At 53.4% G+C, this 19,538-nt stretch overlaps 1 protein-coding gene across 3 annotated transcripts in view; it reads right to left on the bottom strand.

The window, feature by feature from the left end:
• Nucleotides 1-1,601: 1,601 nt before the first annotated feature.
• Nucleotides 1,602-19,538, bottom strand: part of SLC9A8 (solute carrier family 9 member A8) — a 70,175-nt gene continuing 52,238 nt past the window's right edge. For all 3 annotated transcript variants that reach the window (XM_078443962.2, XM_078443964.2, XM_078443963.2), the window contains 6 exons: nt 16,447-16,563; nt 14,185-14,267; nt 11,497-11,608; nt 8,305-8,525; nt 7,203-7,349; nt 1,602-6,274 (listed from right to left, as the gene is read on the bottom strand). In XM_078443962.2, the coding sequence (XP_078300088.1) occupies nt 6,167-6,274; nt 7,203-7,349; nt 8,305-8,525; nt 11,497-11,608; nt 14,185-14,267; nt 16,447-16,563 (788 nt within the window). In that variant the 3' untranslated portion in view covers nt 1,602-6,166. The remainder of the gene's footprint in view (nt 6,275-7,202; nt 7,350-8,304; nt 8,526-11,496; nt 11,609-14,184; nt 14,268-16,446; nt 16,564-19,538) is intronic.

The following is a 19,538-nucleotide window of genomic DNA, read 5'->3' as shown; positions in this document are numbered from 1 at the left end:
CTTTTCTGTAAATGGCTGGGAAGTGAATATTTTCACCTTTGGGAGCCAAGAGGCCAAAAAAAAAAAAAAAAAAAAAAAAAAGTTAACGTCAGTACTTATGTAACAAGAGAGAAAAAATTTCCGTAATTTAAAAAAAACTGAATTTTATGCCCATCGTGGGGCCTGAACTCATGGTCCTGAGATCCAGAGTCGCATGCTCTACTGACTGAGCCAGCCAGGTGCCCCTCCATGAATTTTTTTTTTATATGTTGACTTATTCTTGAAAGAATGAGAGCCAGAGTGTGAGTGGGAAAGAGGCAGAGAGAGAGGGAGGCACAGAATCTGAAGCAGGCTCCAGGCTCCGAGCTGTCAGCAGAGCCCAATGCGGGGCTCGAACCCATTAACTACGAGGTATGACCTGAGCTGAAGTCAGACGCTTAAACTGAGCCACCCAGGCACCCCCATGAAAAAAAATTTTTTTTTTTAATTTTTTTTTTTTAATGTTTATTTTATTATTTTTGAGACAGAGAGAGACAGAGCATGAACAGGGGAGGGACAGAGAGAGACGGAGACACAGAATCGGAAGCAGGCTCCAGGCTCTGAGCCATCAGCCCAGAGCCTGATGCGGGGCTTGAACTCACAGACCGTGAGATCGTGACCTGAGCCGAAGTCGGACGCTTAACCGACTGAGCCACTCAGGCGCCCCGAAAAAAAAATTTTTTAATGCTTATTTATTTTTGAGCGAGAAAGAGAGACAGAGTGCAAGCGGGGGGAAGGGGCACAGAGAGAGGGAGACACAGAATCCAAAGGAGGCTCCAGGCTCTGAGCTGTCAGCACGGAGCCTGACACGGGGCTCGAACCCACGAACTGCGAGGTCATGACCTGAGCCGAAGTTGGATGCTCAACCGACTGAGCCTCCCAGGCATCTCCCAGCCTATGAATTTTTAACTAAAAAATGCAAAGCTTTATTATATGGGTATTGAAATTTGAATTTCCTATCATTTTCATGTCATGAAATATCCTTGTGAATTTTTCTTCAACTACTTGAAGATGTTAAAAACCATTCTTCACTCTCTGGTGAAGTGCCTGGGATCAGGACAGGCCATCCTGCCTGCTTTCACTATTACATGTTTTGTGTCTGCGCCTGTTACCATAAGCAGCTTTGGATGCCTTTCGGAAGGGTGAGGGGGTAAAAACGAACGGAAGCTCCAGGCTTCCCACAGGTTAACGCCACCACCTTCCACAGGGCCTCCTCCAGCTGTGTGTGTGGATCGAGAACCTGGAGGACGGACCCGCGTGTTCCTGGTTTCACCGCCCGGCAGAGGCCCGTCGGGGCTGATCTGCTGTCCCAGGCGCCAGGAGACCGGTAGCCCAGGGAGCCCTGGGGAGGATGGGTCCCTAGCACCCCCCCCCCCCCCCCCCCCCCCCCCCCCCCCCCGCGGGGAGAAGCGGCCGTGGGCCGGCGGGAGGCTAGGCCTCCGGGCTCCTCGCTAAGGGCTGGGGGCAGGAATCAGGCCCGGGTCTGCGACACGTCTGCTGCTGGCCCCCGAGTTTGGTAGGTGGTGACACAGCTGAGTCCCATGTATTTGCGAAGCCACCTGAACACGAACACAGGAACTGGCTCTGATTCAGCAGCGTCCGTTTTTATTTCTAAATAAGTATCCAGTGACATTACTGTTTGCCATCCGCTTCTGAATTCTTTAAAGAGTCCAGTGAGGTGAAGCAGGGGCTCCGGCAGAGCAGCTACAGGCGCCCCATCTCTGACCTACCTCCCCCCCCACCTCCACCCCCAATCCCATCTCATCGACAGGAGCAGCAAATCCTTTCTCAGGAACCAGGACCTGACAGATACCTCTTACGACTTACGTGGCATGGGGTAGGACAAAGGATAAGCCTGACCTTCGCCAAAGTCTCAAGACAAATAAAAAAGCAGCACTGTAAACATTCCTTCGTTTTTACAAAGAAAGTTACTCAAAAGAATTCAAACTTCTGATTAACCTTGAGAACAACTCAAGCTTGGCACAGGCTGTGCTGGAGAAAACATTAAAGCCTCGGGTGAGCCACCAACCTCAAAGCCCCAAAGCGAGTGACAAGCCTTCCCGGGCCGGTAGCGGGAAGGCTCCTCAGAGCAGGGCCGGGGCTTCGAGAAGTGAGCGCCAAGAACGTGCTGACGTGGCTCTTCCACGTGGCTGCCAGGCTCCTGGGAGCACAGGCTCGCGAAGGTGACGGGTGACCTTTCCCTCCTGAGCAACCGTCTGCACGTTCCCCGTCCGGTCACGCGGCCCAGGCTCCTGCAGCTGCTCCTGAGGGCACGCGGTGCTCTCACCCCCAGTCGGGCCCGTCCGTCCGCGCAGAGCCGCCTGGGAGACCGACTCGCCGGTGAGAGAGGCCAAGTACGTTTTCTCCCTCCGGGACCACGTTGGCTGGGGCGGGAAAGTGAAAAAATGGGGTGGGCAGTGGGATGGGACGGCCCAGGGGAAACATAAAGGCAGCCTTCTTCTGTCACGTGGCCAACAGCAACAGAAGCTCTTGAATGTCTGACTCCATCTGCGTGAGAAATCGCAGGAACCCAAATGGAAGGCAGGGTGGCTACTTGGCTGTTTAAGGCTTTCCTCTCACAGGGGTGTTTGCATTTCAGACGTATCGCCTAGGGCTTTGGAGACGGAGTTCCTGGTACATACAGCAGCTTCTTAATGATTCTGGCTGCTGTTTCGGGAACGGTTCAGATTTGGTTTCCTACCGTCAACCAGCAGGAGAAACAGGGGTACGTGTTCTGGAGGGAATAGGGGAGGATCAGGGTGCCTTTTTTCTCTCTCTCTCTCTTTTTTGCATTTAAAGTCCTAATTAGTGGCAGATCATTGATGCTGATTCCTCCTTGCACTTGAATCAGGGACCAGTTCTAAGGCCTGCACCTTTGACATCCGTAACTCGGATGAGGAGAAGCTGGCCGCCACCCTGCCCCACCCTCAGCCTCCCCACCAAAGCAGAAGTGGGATCCCGGCTGTGGCCACCCCGCTGAGGACTCTGCCAAATGTGCGGGCCCCTGTGGGAATGTGGAACCGAGACCCCCCGAGGCCAGAGGCCAAGTCTGTAGCTCTGACATAGGTTCCGAGGGGAGGAGGAGCCCCACTCACGAATCTCTCCACATTCCATGGCACACAAAGGAATCTGCAGGCAAACCAGGACCCCCCCTAGGCTGACTTAGGGTCCTCTGGGATCACCGACATTATGGGCCAGGCCCTGCCCCTTGGCCTTACACCAGCCAAGGCCTGGCCAGCATTTCCACTGTGAAGAGAGGTAGCTGGCCTGGGTGCGGGAGGTTTGTGCTTCTGCTGCTGGGCTCAGTGAGCACCACACTGTGGAACTGAGCCACCTTCCTCCTGCCTGGCCCTGGCTTAGCCTAGCCCAAAACTTGATCTCTGGGGGACCTAGGGCAAGCCGCCTCCTTTCCCCGTAACACCCACACCACAAGCTTCGGGGTACGGTTGTTCCCAGGAGTCCTACAACGACAGGCCATGTGACTTATTTCAAGAGTTCAAAATCGCTAGGCCTGCTGGGGGGGGGGGGGGGGCGCTTTTGGTGGGGGGGGGGGTGCTTGCTGCCACATGGCTCCCCAAGGCAAGCACCTTCTAGTTCACTGGCTAACTAGCTGACTGGCCAGCTTCCCCAGAGGCCCTCACTGACTTTACAGCCTTCACCTCACCCTAAAGTGTGACCTTGTCTATGTGCTGTGGCTTCCCTGTTCCCACGGCTTAGACCCAGAACGAAGTAAATTTGTGGGAAATTGGAGTTATGCTGGATATTTTTTTTAATCGACTAGGCATTTACTGCCCCCAATAGTAGAATTATTAGGTACGCTAAAGGTAGCCAACAGCACATTTCTGATTCTCAGGCAAAGACACTTTTAAAAATCCACCAGGAAAACCCATCTCTATGATATGGATGGGAAAACCCATCTCCTACATAGGGCACACACCTGTCCTCGTGGGAATGCTCTCCAGCCTGCCAAACCTCCCTTAGCCAGCGGGGGGCAGAAGACCCATCACAGGAGACCCAAGCTGGTGCTGGTAACTGCCAGGAAAGGTGCCCCCTGCCCACTGAGCCAGGCCCTGGGGACTTTCCACCCCGGGGACCCTTCTCTACTTCAGTGTCGTTTTCAGGTCTCAGCTAAAAGCGGGAGGCCAGATGGGACCTGGTGACCAGGGGCAGTCTGAATCGAGGAGATCCTGTTTTCACTGCTATTATCTATGAACTCACAGCCCCCTCCCCACTAAATTTTCTGGTAAACTATTGAGTTTGCAATGCAAGTTGCACTTCTGAGATCACACCCTGAATTTCAAGGAAGAAAGATTACTTATGGGTTTGGGAATGAGAGAACACTCTAGTCGGGGATCCCTGCCCACCTCCCTCCAGGGGTGGACAAGGTCCCCTCCCTCTTTGACCTCTTCTTTTACTTTTCCCCTAAAAGCAAGTAGGACATGATGGAGGCCAGAATTACGATGGCATTACTCCTCCAGTGAAGGTATGAGGTGGAGTAAAATGCTCCTGTTTGGCTTAAATTAAGGGGTTAAAGTAGGAGATTACAAAAAGAGAAATGGCCATATTTTAACCCTATCAAGTACAGATTTACTTTTCATGCATAGAAAGGAAACCATATGCTTCCAGCCTGACAGGCCTCACTCTTTCGGGAAAGGGGAAGGGGTCTGGGCAGCAGAGACCTGGAGAGTTCAGTCCTTGCTAACGTCCAGAGCCCTGCCGCCTGAGGCAGAAGAGATGGAAACATACGTGCTGCCAGCCCAGGGTCCGTGCTGGCCCACGGTGTCCCCACAGAGAACCAAGGAACGCACATGATGAAGCAAACCATGCCAGAGGGTGCCGAGTCCCAAGGCAGGGACCCTGAGCCACATAGGGGATTTGCCACCGGCCCACAGATGGGTGAAGGCTAGCAGGTGTGAGGCGCGGATGTGAAAGTCAGTGACCGCTTCATCTGGACACGATGGGCAGCTCCCCCTGCTAGACGGCCCAGGGGCCGGGACCACGGGGACAGGGCAGGGGGTGTGCACGTGGGCGAGTCCCGGGTGGGGGCAGCAGGGAGGAGCACAGGGGGCTGCCGCTCTGGCCCCTGCTCCAGTTCTTGGGCGAGCTGGGACCCAAGATGGAAAAGAACTGGGAGAGGGAAGGAAGGTGGTAGCAGGTAAACAGTGGGCAGACTGCGTGGAGCCCAGGAAATGGGGCCTATGGACAATAAGGTCCACCGAGTGGGGGAGGTAACTGCTAGGCTCTCACTACTTCGTAAAAGTGCATGAATTTAAGCTCAATTAGAAGACAGCAGATGCCGGCCTGCATAAGCCCTGTAACGCTAGCCTCTCCCTCCAGAGGGCGCTCTGACCCCACAGACTAGGCTTCCTCACCCCAAAACCCAAGCTTCCAATGGGGCTTTAGAGAAGGGCCCATGTGCCCCTGCTCCGCACCGGCGTGAACATTCACTGTATTCCCAGAGAAGGGCAGCTACTGCCTGCCACACAGGGAGACGGCCCGCGAGGGCCCAATCAGAGGTAATGAAGTTTGTCACTCGGTTTTTCTTTCTCAAGGAGTGCAAGCAACATCACAGAGGGGAGTGTGACATTTTCCAGATTTCGGAGCCCAGCGCTTAGGTCAGAATTGCTGCTGCTGAGGCCGGAGGCACCTCGATGACCAAGGGGAAACGGCTGGCTCCTCGCCCCGCTAGAACAGGCACCCATCCCGGCCTCAGCAGGCGCTCCCGGGACGAAGGCCGTGGCTGGGAATGGCGGAAGCTGCGAGCCGGCGCTCCCCTGGCCGCCCCGGTCACGGCCGGGCTCCGCAGCGCCATTTCTCTCCTCACGCGCCGCAGCTCGGCAGAGGACTACTCGCCCTGGGTGCAGAAGAGGAGAATTTACCTGGACACGTGGTCCCTCTGATCTGCGAGCTGAGAAGCAACACGGCGAGCAGAGGTCCGGCTCAGTGAGGCCTGGGGGGATGACTGTTTCCGAAGCAGACGGCTGGCTCCGAGGGCCGGGGACGCCGGGTTTAAAAGGACCGTGGCCTTTGCTTCACCCCGCCTCCATCTGCCCTGAGGAGGCCGCCCGATGCAAGCAGCACCGGGGGCCTTCGCGGAGTGTCTGTCCCGGGAGCCGTGGTGGGGGGCCCGACGGGGCGCCCTGCTCCATCACAGCAGCTCCTGCTCGTCGTCTTCAGAGCCAGAGGGGCCCTGGCGCACCTCCTCGTACCACTTGTTGGTGAGGGTTTTCATCTGGATACGTCCGTGGTGGAGGTCCTGGGGCAGAAGACACAGCCAAGCCCTCATCAGTGGGTCTGGGTCAGGTCAGGGTTAGGGCTGAGGAAGGCGGGGCGGGGGGGGACTGCTTTATACCTCAGGGAGGCAGGGTACATGGCCACGGGCAATTTCAAAGTCTTAACGGACTAACTGAAGCTGGGATTTTTCTCTGTAGGGGTAAGATAACAGGGGGTGTCACTCAGAAGCCGGAGTAGGTGGCAGGATGGCGTGATGTTGAAAAACATGGCTTCTGGAATCAGACACACTGGGGCTCTGCTTCCACCTCTGCCATGTGTTAGCTGTGTGACCCCGGGTGGTTAGTTCACCTCTCTAGGCCTCAGTCTCCCCAGCGTCCAGTCAAAGAGCAGCTGCAGCCACGACACAAGATGTCGGGAGGCTGAAACGCAGCTACGATGATTAACGTCTGGCGCAACACCCGGCTCGGCAAGAGCTCCCACGCTGACGGCGATCATGACCGCCGGCGAGGGAAAATGGCTCAGAAACAAGGTGGGGCCGGATGGCAGTTTCGGCAAAGCAGGCCCAAGCCGGTCCCCAGGAGACTGTGTCACTGTCACCCAGAGGACAGCTGTGCCCAGGGGGATGGACAAGAGCCCTAAGCCAATGCCCGAGGCCCCGCATGTTTGAAATTTTCAGCTCAGACTCAGTAGCCGATCAACGTCCTGAGTCTATCATCCAGGAAAACCAAACTGTTGACGAGTCTATTATTAAACTAGCGCTAAAAATGGCAGTGAAGGAAAAACAGCAGATGCTGAGTTCCACAGCGTATCCAGCTGCCGGCCTGGGGAGGGCCGAGTAGGGGGGAGCTGGCCCGGCCGGCTCCCCGCTGCCCACCTGCTCCTGGCCGCAGCAGGTCCTGAGGGAGGAAGGGGAGGGACCCTCAGCTGGGGGGCGCGGGCCAGTGTCCCACCTCCTGAGTTAGCCGCCGCGTGAAAAAGGGGTTCAGGTACTTGGCGTCCAGCCACACGAAGCCTTTGAGGTCCTGCCGCCTGATGTAGTGGGCTTCATACTCCTCCTCTGTGAGCTCCGACAAGTGCTCCGACTCGATGGTGTTGCCCTGCGGGGGGAGGGGAGGCGGTCTGAGGGTCATCAGCGGGCGTCTTCCTGGGGGGCCCCACACCACCCGGCCCATCCAGCGGCCCTTCGCTTCCGGCCACCAGTGTCCCCAGCCCTAACTGTGCTTTCGCATCAGTGCGGGGTGTCTGTGGCCAGCAAAGCGCCTCCTGGGAGCCCACGGGGAGGCGGGAAGGTTTGTGAAAACACGATGGATACCCAGGGATAAACCTGAATTACGAATAAACCAGAATTTATGTGTGGGCTGGGGTTTGGTCTGTAAGCTTTCCAGGGTGATTCTATGTGCAGGCAGGACTGGGAACTGCCACCTAGGTTATTTCATTCCCAGAAAACGGAACAAGGGAGGCTCTTTCGTCGTTTCTGCCCGTAGCTGCACCAGCTGTGGTTCTGCCCTGGGCCGGCGTCTCCTGGTCAGCGTGGGGGGCGGGGAACGGTCCTGGTGGGAGCCGGAGGGCAAGGAGAACAAGTAGCGTGTGGCAGGGCCGGTCTGGAGGGGGAGGCGGTGTCAGGTCACTGGATCTAGGTCAGCACCGCTCCAGGCCCCGGGCCCAGGCCAGGCCCGCCCTCCGCAGGGATGACCAAAGGCCACCAGAGTGTGAACGTAGCATCTGCTGCTCTGCTGGAGGAGTGGCTCTGAAGCCACAGCCACGTGGCCTCCGCTGGCGGGCCCGGGCGGTGGTGCGGGTGCAGGAGGGGGGAGGGGCGTGGAGGGCACGTGGATGCGGTGGTCCTCAAACTCCGGCCGCATCAGCATCACCGGGAGGGCTTGGGAATCCACAAAACGCTGGGCCCCCCAGGCTCCCCCTCAGAATTCTGGTTCTGCGTGCGTGCGTGCGTGCGTAGGTGCTCAGGTCCTCAAATCGTGTCTCGTTTCCCCCTTTCCCAGCTGCGGTGCAGGCCAAGCCCCTGCCCCCGACCCGGGCCCACGCGGCACTCACCATCTTCTCCGTCTTGCTGAGGTTGACGTCCTTCTTGTTCCGGCGGCGCGCCTTGGCGTCCTCGATGTCCATGAGGCGGATGAGGGGCATGGTGCTGCCGCCCAGCAGCAGGATGGTGAAGAGCACGATGATGATGGTGGTGGTGCCGATGAGCTGCCGCTTCTCCATGGGCTCCAGGTCCAGGTGCAGGCTCAGCGCGTAGGGGATGGCCCCCCGCAGGCCTGGGGGCAGGGGAGGGGGTCAGAGGGGACGCACAGGGAGGAGGGAGCTGCGTCACCGACCGGGCGCCCTGGCAATCCGGGCACGGCCCCGTTTCAGGCCGGCCGCACATTCTAACGCACCCCACTGCCGAGTGCGAGGTCCTCCCGTGAGGCTCAGGGGTGTGAGGAGAGCAGGCTGCAGAGAAGTGGGACCTGAGCTCATGCCACTCCCACCTCACAGGACGGCCGAGCAGCTCACAGGAGGTGACCTGTCCGGGCCACGAAGCCCCAGATGTGCATGCGTGAGAATTATCCAGCCTAGGGCTCACACTCCCCGTGTGTGTGCCAGGCCCTGTGCTAAGGGCTCTGCGCACACAATCTCGCTGGACCTTCACAGGAGAGCCGGTAAAGCTGGTCCTCCATTTCTTCACGATAGATAGATAGATAGATAGATAGATAGATAGATAGATAGATAGATGTGGAACTGAGACTGAGAAAGACATGTCCTCCCGGGGCCACACAAAGAAGGCAACTTGGCCAGCGGCCCCTGGTTCCTGAAGATGCTGCCCTTGCGCAGCTCCTGATAGGCTCGGGGCTGCTCTGCTGCTGGCCAGAGGCTGCTGGGAACTGCTTCATGAACTCTTCCCTTCTTCCTTCCTGGTGTGGTCCCCCGCAAGGCTGCTAGCTGGGCTGAAGGGCTGCACTGAAAACAGCACTTCCCGGCAAAATTCCTGGCTTGCCTGGTGCCAGAGAGGGGAGGTCCCGGGGAGGGGAGACCTCAGACAAGGACCCGTGAGATGGTGAGTGCCAGAAGAAGGGGGGAATGGGGGGGGGGGCACACAGTGAAGGATCTGGTCCGGACACGGAGGCTGGAGCATCACAGCATGATGGGGGTGTGACCACAGGAGCAGTGTAGACCCAAGACGGGGACACAGCAGGGGGATGGCATTAAGAGAGACATGGAGAGTAGAAGCAACAGGCCACAGGGGCGAGCGGGAGGTGGGGTGGCCGAGGAAGGGAAGGGCACGGACGATGGTGGGGCGTCCTAGGAGTGGTCCAGGCACAGGGTCTGGAGTCTAGCTCCTGGATTTACCCCCTAATGCCCTGCTTTCCCCCAGGCCTCTCAGGTTAAAGCGAGAGACTCAACTCAACCTCTCAACCTGTCACACGGGACTAAAAACAGGGCCTGCCAGGCTGGTGGCCTGAGGATAAAATGTCTTGGAACAGGACAGGTGCAGACACAGCAAACACTGAGTTAGCCACACGTTTGTTGTAATACACATTATTGTTTTCCATGGAAAGGGGATGCTGGAAAAGCAGCAGGTTGGGCAGGAAGGTAAGTTCAGTCCTAGACAATGAGATCGCAGTGTCTCCATAGCACTGAAGGAGGATCTAGACGCAGGAGTCAGGATCTAAGCGCAAACAGCTCTGGGAGTATGGGAACTGCCGCAGGATGAGCGGGCCTGTGGGAACACAAGAGCAGCAGCGGGTCTGCGGCTGAGTCCTGGGGAAGCCAATACTGAGGGGTCTCTAAAGGAGGAGAGGGAAACTGCGGAGACCCCAAAGGGAAAAGAGGGCAACCAGGAGCATGGCCCGGAGGCCCAGGGAAGAGGGTCTCCGGGCAGAAAGCAGGTCGGTGGGAAGAAGGAGCTCAAAGCCATGGAGCTGGGCTGGACCAGGGCTACCCAGGGCCCACCAGGTCTGGCTGCAGAAGGTCGCTGGTGACCTGGGCAAGGCCAAGTTCAGCCCCGTGAACAGGGGGTGACAGAGTGAAGCAAACAGGTGAGGACAGCCCGCTTAAAGAGATCTGGCTGCGATGGGAGACGGGAAGCAGCTGGAGGGGGTGTGTGGGAGGGATCTGGGTTGAAGTTGCTGGGTTTTTAGAGGCAAAGAGAAGAATCTTCAAGAGTTTCAATGATGATGCTTCAGTAGAGACAGAGGTTGAGGATCCAGCAAAGAGAGGGTGAAAATCTGTGGGGAGGGGGCTCAGAAAACCGCTGGGGCCAACAGCCCTCACTGTTTAAAGCAGCACGCCCCGTGCCCACAGAGGTCTCTTAGCCTGCGCCCCTCTCCCACGAAGCTCACATAACATGTAAAATATCTGATACAACATCTCTTAGATGTTCTTTGAAATCAACTACTTTACAAAAACTTTTTTCTCACTGGCAAGAAAGATCGAGAAAAAAGTTTCTCTCGCTCTGCATACATACATACCTCGCACAGACACACATAAATATTTTAAACAAGGCCTTTTGAAAGAGGGGAGAAATCTGTGAGGAATTATAGATAATGCTGTTGAGTAGAGAACAGCTTATAAGGCATGTTGCTATACCCTGACCCACGTGGAATATTTAAATTATATTATTTAAATAAGAAAGTACAAAGAGCTGGACATATTGCTCAAAAACAAATTTAAAGATGCCTAAGGAGCCAGTTCATTAGGTACCAAATAGGAAATCATTCCCATCCTTTAAAAGGTAGAGGAATTTGCACAGAAACTAAAATGTTCCAATCGACTCTCAGAACTCAGTGACTAAATTAAAAAAATATCCAAACCCAGCCTGTACTGGCAAAAAAGTTTAAACAAACTTTTTTATTTTGAGCCCTTCGTTACTTGCAGGCTGGTGAGAGCTGCGCCTCGAATCTCACCCGGGCGGCCCTGTCTGTCCAGAGGAGCAGGGACAGAGAGACAGGAAATGCTGGCTCTGCCTCCTGTCGTCCCCCGACTCAAGTCCTTTGCCCTCGAGCCTGAGCCTCCTCACGTGTGGAGGAGATGTGCACTCTACCCATTTACTCATGGCACCGAGGCTGTGAGGGGTCCTGTCTGCAAGGGACTCGCCCGGGGCCTGGGTTACAGTAGGTGCTTGTTAAGCGGGAGCTCGTATGGTTTTTGCCTTCTGAGGCCTGCTCATCGTCAAAGGGCTCTCTCTACACGACGTGTGCCTTTATACGACGTATTTTCCTTCCACTGTTCATTCAGCATTGGACTTACCACTAAACCACATGATGAACATCATCTTCGGTGTGATTTTATGATCACGGAAGAAATTCAGGAGGTAGGAAAGAGGGAAAATGTTCACCGCTCTGGCAAACAGTACAAGTACCTGTGAATAACAACCAACTAAGTCTCAGAAACCTCTGGTCTTCCAAGTTTAAGCTTGTTGAAGCTAACACAGATCTTGTGACACGCCCGTAATAAACACAGCCTTCCCCTTGGCCATGAGAGACATGAATGACAGTGCTAGGCAGAGACCCAGCTGGGGCGTGCCGCTCTAGACGCCAGTGTCTAGGAGTCTGGGAAAGGGTAGCACTTTGTACGTTACGTTTCCGTAGCCAGAAAGAGACGACTAACAAGGCATCAAAGCCGGCTTTCGTTACGAGAGCAGAACAAAGCTGAATGGCAAGAGGCCATGCCAAACTATCCAGAGATTAATTTAGGGGCAATCTCACTCCCCCCAAGGTGCTCCGCCATGGGACGGGCCTGCGCTAATCATTCCCAATGGGCTAGCTCTGGAGGGACAGACAAAGTGCTCCTCACCCTCCCGTGGGTGCCCCACTCCTCAGGGAAAGGAGTGATCACTGAGAAGGGCCCATGTAATGCTTCTCGTAAATGCTGCTCTCCAAGAAAAAGGAATGTGTAGGTATGTTCTAGAAGGAGGTCACACACACCCTGTCTGGTCAGTTGCTTGCCATGGCTTTTGGCTCCTAACCATCTCCAGAGTCGGTCTTAACAAAATACAGCTTTAGATAAGGTTGAAATCTTTTCTAAGTGGATACCTAGCACTACTATTAATTTGCTCTCTTTGTTTTCATCTTGGTTCTCACTAAACTAACTTAAAATAGCATACGTACGATACACACGTGTACATTCGGTAGACTCTAAGTTTATTCTTTTAACAAGCACAAACAGCCTGCTTTGGACCGTGTGCCTCGGATGGCCGAGTTAATAACAATGGCTCCCAATCATGTAACATTTCTATGTCAGACACTGTGCTAAGCATTTTCTATGCATTCTATCCTGTTCAGTTTAGATCCCTGCAATATGCTTATGAAGCAGGTATTACTGTGTCCATTTCAGGAGTAAGCGGAGACAGAGAAGTTAAGTAACAGGTCCAAGCTGACCCAGGCAGGACGTTGTGGAGCCATGTCCCAAACCTGGTCAGCCCCGACAGCCCGTGCCCTTGACCACTGAGTGAGCGGAAGGTGACCCATCGGAATAGCACGGGGAAGCCTCCGGCAACGGTGGGGGAGCCCCAGCTCCCCCTCCGGAGCACCTTCCCTTTTTCCCTTGGCTCGCAGCCCACGGCCGAGAGAGCCATCTCGTTTCACCCACTGAAATCTGATCTTTCGTTCCCGCGCCTGGGTTTCGGGTTTGACCACATGTGGCCCCTTTTACCCAGGGACCACACTGAAGGCTGCTATACTTTCTGTAAATGGCTCTTGCTGCTGTTCTCTCTGTCCTGAAACCTGAGTTCGGAGGACACATAACAGTGACAAAAGCAAAGGGCTCTTGCTGCAAGGAGAAACACTTTTCCTCAGGGTTCTTTAGCTTCTCTGTGCCTCAGTTTCCCCCCATGCCAAACAGGTAGGCCTCACTGGTTTGCACACGGTAGGTGAAAGTGCTAAAAAAAAGCCTGCCTCTCAACAGCTGGGTTTTGTTAAGTGGCATTGGTAATAAAAGCTAACTGAAGATGAATTATGATAATTCAGCAACAACAAGGTGTGTTCTCACATGTCTTAAATTAACAGTGGATCTAAAAGGACAACAAAGATGAAATTAGGGATTACAGTATGAATCAGCAGGCGGGCCTATGGGAGGTGAGCTCACACCAAGGGAAGGCAGGCCTGGGAGCACCAGGCTAAATGCCCACATGTTAGAAGCCATTCATGTCACTTCCATCAGACGCCCGAGGGAGCTGGACCTTTGTTTTAAATGCTAAACATTTATTCTCCCCCACTCCATTCTCCAAAAGATTTTATTCTACTGTGAATGATTAAACTTTTCTTTTCCCTTTTTAAAGGTATATTTTAATTTGTCTCCTCCCGCCGCCTCGAGTCCACTGATAAGTTTCCCAAACCTTCTGAATCGTAAGAATCACCTGGGATGACTGTTCTGGATGAACCTCCGGGGAGGTAAGGGCCTGGTAATCTTTACTTCATACAAGTGTCCAAGGTCACGTTCCAAAATGGACACATTGGAAGAAAATTACAGTAATAAGTAAATATATGCGTTATAAATTATCCAGAAAAAGCAGAAAAGAAAATCATCCCCAATTCTATAACCACCGTGAACATTGAGCTATATCTTTTAACATGGTTTTTGTTTCTATGCATGATGTTTTTACATGGTTATGGTCAATTATGTGTTCCAATTCTGAGATCTGCTTTTACCACCAGAGAAAACAGATAAACTTTTACTTTTTAGACAATACCATAAATTCAAGGCCGTTTAAAATTTAAAAAGAAGTAAAAATTCATTCCCAGGGATATTCATTCACTTAATTCCATCCCTTTTCCTGTTATTGTATGTTTGTGATTTTTTAACAAAAGAAACTTTAAACAGAAGAGTGTCTATGTAGCTGTTGACCTTGAACAGTTAACAGTTACATAAATGAATCCAGAACATGTGGTTATTGATCTACAAATAAGTAATTAAATAAAAAACAAGGAAAATACTTACTATGCACCAGATGACAAAGGAAATTTCAAACTTGTGAGGGAAACTAAAAATGGACAGGCCAAGAAATGCAAACACACATGTTTCTGAAACAAACCAAAGAATGGATTATTCAGCCCCAACTATTTTCTTCTAACACAGTACTAAATTGTTAAGCAAGCAAACATTTCACGGCGAGTGAGAGTCCGCTGTAACACTCTGCTTATTTTTTGGAAAATGCCGCGGCCGAGATCCTGGTGGAACGTGTGCCTGGCGTCTTCCGTTCTTCCCTCTCACACACACAACCCGCGCTTGTTCAGAATCTCCCCAGGCAGTGGGTCAACTGTCAAACGCATGCAAATCAATACTCTCCCGCCCGGGAAGATGATGAACACACGAACTTGTCTATTTGTCGAACACTGTGATTAGCAAGGATCACGACTACAGCAGAGCGGCAAAAATTCGGAGCAAATGGCCGCAGACACCACATAACTAATGTGGCAAGGGCCCTCTGCCGACTTCCTTGCCGGGGCGGACTGAGCTAAATGCTCGACCTCGCGTAGTTAATGCCGCCACAGGGTTGGGAAGATGGCTTAGGCCCGCAGGGTCTGCAGCAAGGAGGGTATTTCCAACTCTCGGCTTCACCCCTCAAGTCAGAAAGAGTCTGACACCTACTGTCTGTGCAAGCAGGCACTTGTATATCCCAAGAAAAAGCATCGTATGAATTTCCAGCACTAGTCTCCCTGCTCAACCTGTGGTGTCCCCCAGAATAGTCTAATAATCAGGGAGACAAAGACTGCATTTTAAAATAGCTGAACATCCTACAACAGAGGCTGTTTTAAAACATTTCAGCCACGTTTTTCCTCCAAACGTGTCTCTTTTTAAAGCAAGTGCACAAGCTGCTCCCACCCTTCTCCCTGAATTTTTTTTCTTATCTAATAAACATTTTTGTGATCTTTCCAAATAAGCTCATTTAGAACCTACTCAGATCTATGTTACGCTTTTCCCTGGCAGCACACATTCCATTATATCGGTATGTCACGGCTCATTTCACAAAGCCTCCACCAATAGATACTTAAGCTGTTTCTGTTTCTGCTGTTACCAGTTATGACAAATGTCCAGGCTAAATTCCTGATGGGAGCACTGCTGGGTCAAAGAGCATACGGCTCTGAAACCCAGAAGATGGCATCAGTGCCCACGCCTGTCAGTGGGGCCTGCGTTCCATATGCCCACGGTAGAAGTGGGTATTAGCAAACCAAAGGCGTGCCAGTCCGATGGGTACAAAATAGATGGGTGTTTTGCTTTATATTACTTTAACTGTGAGAGTCAGGCTCAGCGTCCCTGGCTAGGACTTTGTGAGTCGGACGTTGTGGAAAAAAGAGCCCCCCGGACCAGGAAGAGACAGACCTGGATTCCAGAATCAATTCTTAACCGCGGGCAGGTCATCTGACCTCTGGGCATGTGAACCCCCTGGGCTGCAGAAGGAAGCCTCTGCACGGCCTGGCCCTGCCTCCCAGCACGTGACGGTGTGGCGCCTGTGCTTGGAAATGAGAGGAACCCCGCCGCAGTGCCAGGCAGATGCTGGCGATGATGCCAGGGCCCTGCCACCCGGGAAGCCGGAGGGGAGGGACCGTGTGAGCGTGCGTCCTTTGCTGCCAGCTCTTAACCAGGGAGGAGGCAGGGAGGTACAGAGTGTGGGGGAGCAAGAGCTCACACTGAAACTGTCTGACAGAAACAGTCCTCACAGCGGGCCCCGCCCAACAGAGCATCAGTGTGCCAGCTCCCGGATCATGTCCTTCAAGCCGCTCTAGCGGAAAAGGGGCCTGTGGACAGGTTGGGGAAATGCTCTAACTATACTCCCCATCCCCCTCCTCAGTAACTCAAGATGCTCCTGCAGCTCACAAGCTGAAACTGTATTTTCCCCAGGATTTTCCAGACTCTTGTCGGACTGGGAAGTCTCGTCCCACCTAACCCTCACCAGTGCCAGTGCCAAGGAACACATTTTTGGGACTGTCACTTTGAAACATTACAAACATATGCGTCTCATTATTTTTAGTCTTAAAATTGTAGGCCATCAAATGTTCCAGAAAGTTCTCAGGAGTTAGGTTTACATTATGGAATCTGAAAGCCAGGGTAACAAACAAAAGATAAGGGAGCGCAGTATGTGGCTCTGAGGAATTCTGCTGTCTCTCCTGAGAGGGAGAATCTGAGGCCTCCTGCATCAGGGTGTGGCAGAGCAGTGAGCTGTGGGCAGGCCTGCGCAGAACCACACAGAGCAGAACTCACCGCACAGGAAGGCCACGGTCCGCAGGGTTTGCTGCATGAGGATCTGGGTGACCGGGGACAGGTTATGGTGCGTGTAGTGGGACATCACAATGCCCGAGAACAGGATGGCCATGATGCCTAGCGAGGGAGCAAGAGGCAAGCAGACATGAGGAGAGCAGAAAAGCACCTGCTACGTGATACGCAAACAATATCACACTTTTCTACAAGTCACTGGACCCTCTGGGATTACGTGTTTTCAGAAAAAAAAAAAGGCAAAAAATAGAATAGCTGGGGCCTCCCAGAGGTTGTAGAGAAATGCTAAAGGCCCCCCTCTCCAGCAGCTTCCTTCCCGAGGCTGGGTGACCTCAGGCCAAGCTTCTTCCCCTCTCCAAGCCCCAGTTTTCTCATCTGGACACTGGGATTAACACCACCCACTCATGGAGCTGTCAGAGGGGAACGGGGACAAGCCACGTACAGTGCCCATCACAGGACCAGGGCCGAACAGGCGTGAGCTGTCTGCATCACCCATGGAGAGAAGGGGTGCAGGTGAACCACTCTTGGGGAAGAAAGGGAGCACGAGAATGGATGTGGAGAATGGGTGGATTTTTATTTAATTTTTAATTTTCCCATAATCACCAGGAGTTACTCCTATAATATAAACAGAGAAGAATGACAATAAAAGGCTATATGTCTTTTCTTAAAAAAAATTTTTTTTTGAACATTTATTCATTTTTGACAGAGACAGAGTGTGGGTGGGAGAGGGGCAGAGAGCGAGAGAGAGACACACAGAATCCGAAGCAGGCTCCAGGCTCCAAGCTGTCAGTCCAGAGCCCGACACGGGCTCGAACACACGAACCGTGCGATCATGATCTGAGCTGAAGTTGGACGCTCAGCCAACTGAGCCACCCAGGCGCCCCTGTGTCCTTTGTCTAAAGTTCCACAAGAGAGTCCACCCCTTCTACTGGTCACTCAGGACTGATCTCTGCATCTGCCCACTGCCCCTCACTACTCCCCAAGCTCTGTGCTTGGGTTACCTCTCAGTGCTGCCCTCTGCCTCCGCAGCAGAAAGGGGGTCTCGTCTTCATGCAAGGAAGCTGAGGTTTTTACAAAGGCATTAAATAAGGTGCCCAAATGTATGAATTACAAGTCAAAATTTATACGCAAAATTTTAACTCAGTCCTGCCACTCTGTAGACAGACAGGGATTACTGGCTGACTCCCCATTTGGAAAAGGGTGATCACAGAACTGCATCGGAGACATTTCAAGGGCTCAGCCTGTGGTCTAAACAATACCTCCAAATACAGGCAGGCCCCCTCTGTGTGCGGCACACCAGGCACTGCTGGCCTGAGGGAGAGCCGCGGCAGAGCCAGGTTATTTCCCAGTCCTCTTGGGAAACAGCAAATTCCTTTGCTCTTTCATTCTTTCCTACAGAGGAGGCTGGGCAGGAAAATTCCAGCAATGTTTCCCATAAGGCACACCTGGCAAGATGGGACAGGGAAAGGGGAGGACGGGCGACAGCTTTCCTTGCTCCTCAAGGGCACCGAGAGGACTCTGCAGGTCAAGAGTCGCTCTGAACCACTGCTCCGCTAGATAAGACACACACAAGAAAGCCTCCAGCTGTTGTCCCAGTCCGCTCCTGCAGGTGACCTTCCAGACTGCTGACCCTTTCTGACGCTGCAACAAAACATAGCGAAGGCAAAGCAACGTGAAAAAGGGGAGAGACCAGAGGCTGGGTGTGGGACTCCACTGAACAGCTGCGAGACTGCCCACACCTGTTCAGCCCTGGTCCTGTGACGGGCACTGTACATGGCTTGTCCTCACTAGCCCCTGATGGTTCCATGAGTGGGTGCTGTCAGTCCCAACGTCCAGATGAGAAAACTGAGGCTCAATCACGAACAGAGGCACAGACACACTTCAGTTTTTACGGACTTGAGCCTTAGCATCACAGTCCAGCGGCAAAAGTTCCTAGCTTCTGGGCTTCCAAGGGGTTTTGTTTCACCAGTCTGCTTCGAGAAGGGTTATCAACTCACTGGCAAAGCTGAGACCTTGCAGTGCTCACCTTGAAGTAAAGGTCAGCCCCAGAGGAGCCTGAGTCACGTTTGGGTTGTGACACGAGTGGGCTTCCACCGGCATTGTTGTCCCACCCACAGAGGTCATCACCACCCGCTGGAGTCCCAACATTAAATGACAACTCCAAGAAAGCCAAAGGCTCTGGGAAGTCAGACGTGACAGCAGAATGTGGGAGCTGCCTTGGGACTGAATGCTAGCACCCGCTGCCAGAGCCCCAGGGACCTTTCCTGCCCACCCTCGGGCCCGTCCTGCCTCAGCGCTCTGCAGCAAGGGGACAAGCATAGCCCAGAAGGGGTCTGGCTGGCTTGCTCAGTCTGGCGCCCTAGGCCAGGGTTTGGAAACAGAATCTCTAGGGGCCAGACAATAAAAATAAAAATTAAAAAAGGGTGACCAGCACGTGGGCGAAGAAGACACAAGCCCACCTACAAAGTTCTGATGGCAGCCCTGTGGGTGGGGGGCCTAAGTGCTGACCAGTCTCCCTTCTGGCTTTTTGAGAAATGCCAGAAATCTGTTTCTTATGGGAAATCTCCCAGCTTCTAATGACGACAACCGACTCAAATATTAACAACTTTTCCGTATAGATAAACAAACCCCATCTGGAGGCTGAATTTGGACCATATGAAAATGAGCCCTCTGTCCAATGCAAGAGTGAACAGCCAGCCACCGCCTTTACCCCGGGCTAGTCTGAGGTGGGGACATCTCTCGAGTTCTGGGGAAAGGGAAGAGTCAGCGTCAGCAGAGGGTGCAAAAGCCCAAGGGGCAGCTCAAGTGTCTGCCCTGAGTGCTCCCTAAGCTCAGGTAGCTTTTCCGCCACCCAGACCACCTTCACCCCCTGCAGGTGCCCTCCACACATGCTGTAAAAACACCACGGGGAAAATGGCGCAAATAGGCTCACTTATAGAGACAAAAGATCTGGGTATTTTAAAAAATGCCCTTGGGGCGCCTGGGTGGCTAGGTCAGTTGAGCATTGACTTTGGCTCAGGTCATAATCTCACGGTCTGTGAGTTCGAGCCCCGCGTCGGGCTCTGCGCTGACAGCTCAGA

The sequence above is a fragment of the Panthera onca genome, chromosome A3, assembly GCF_046562875.1.
Source record: "Panthera onca isolate mPanOnc1 chromosome A3, mPanOnc1 haplotype 2, whole genome shotgun sequence".
In the NCBI taxonomy this organism is placed as follows: domain Eukaryota; kingdom Metazoa; phylum Chordata; class Mammalia; order Carnivora; family Felidae; genus Panthera; species Panthera onca.
Note: the sequence above shows the minus strand (reverse complement) of the source record. Positions and strands in the feature narration are given on the sequence as shown.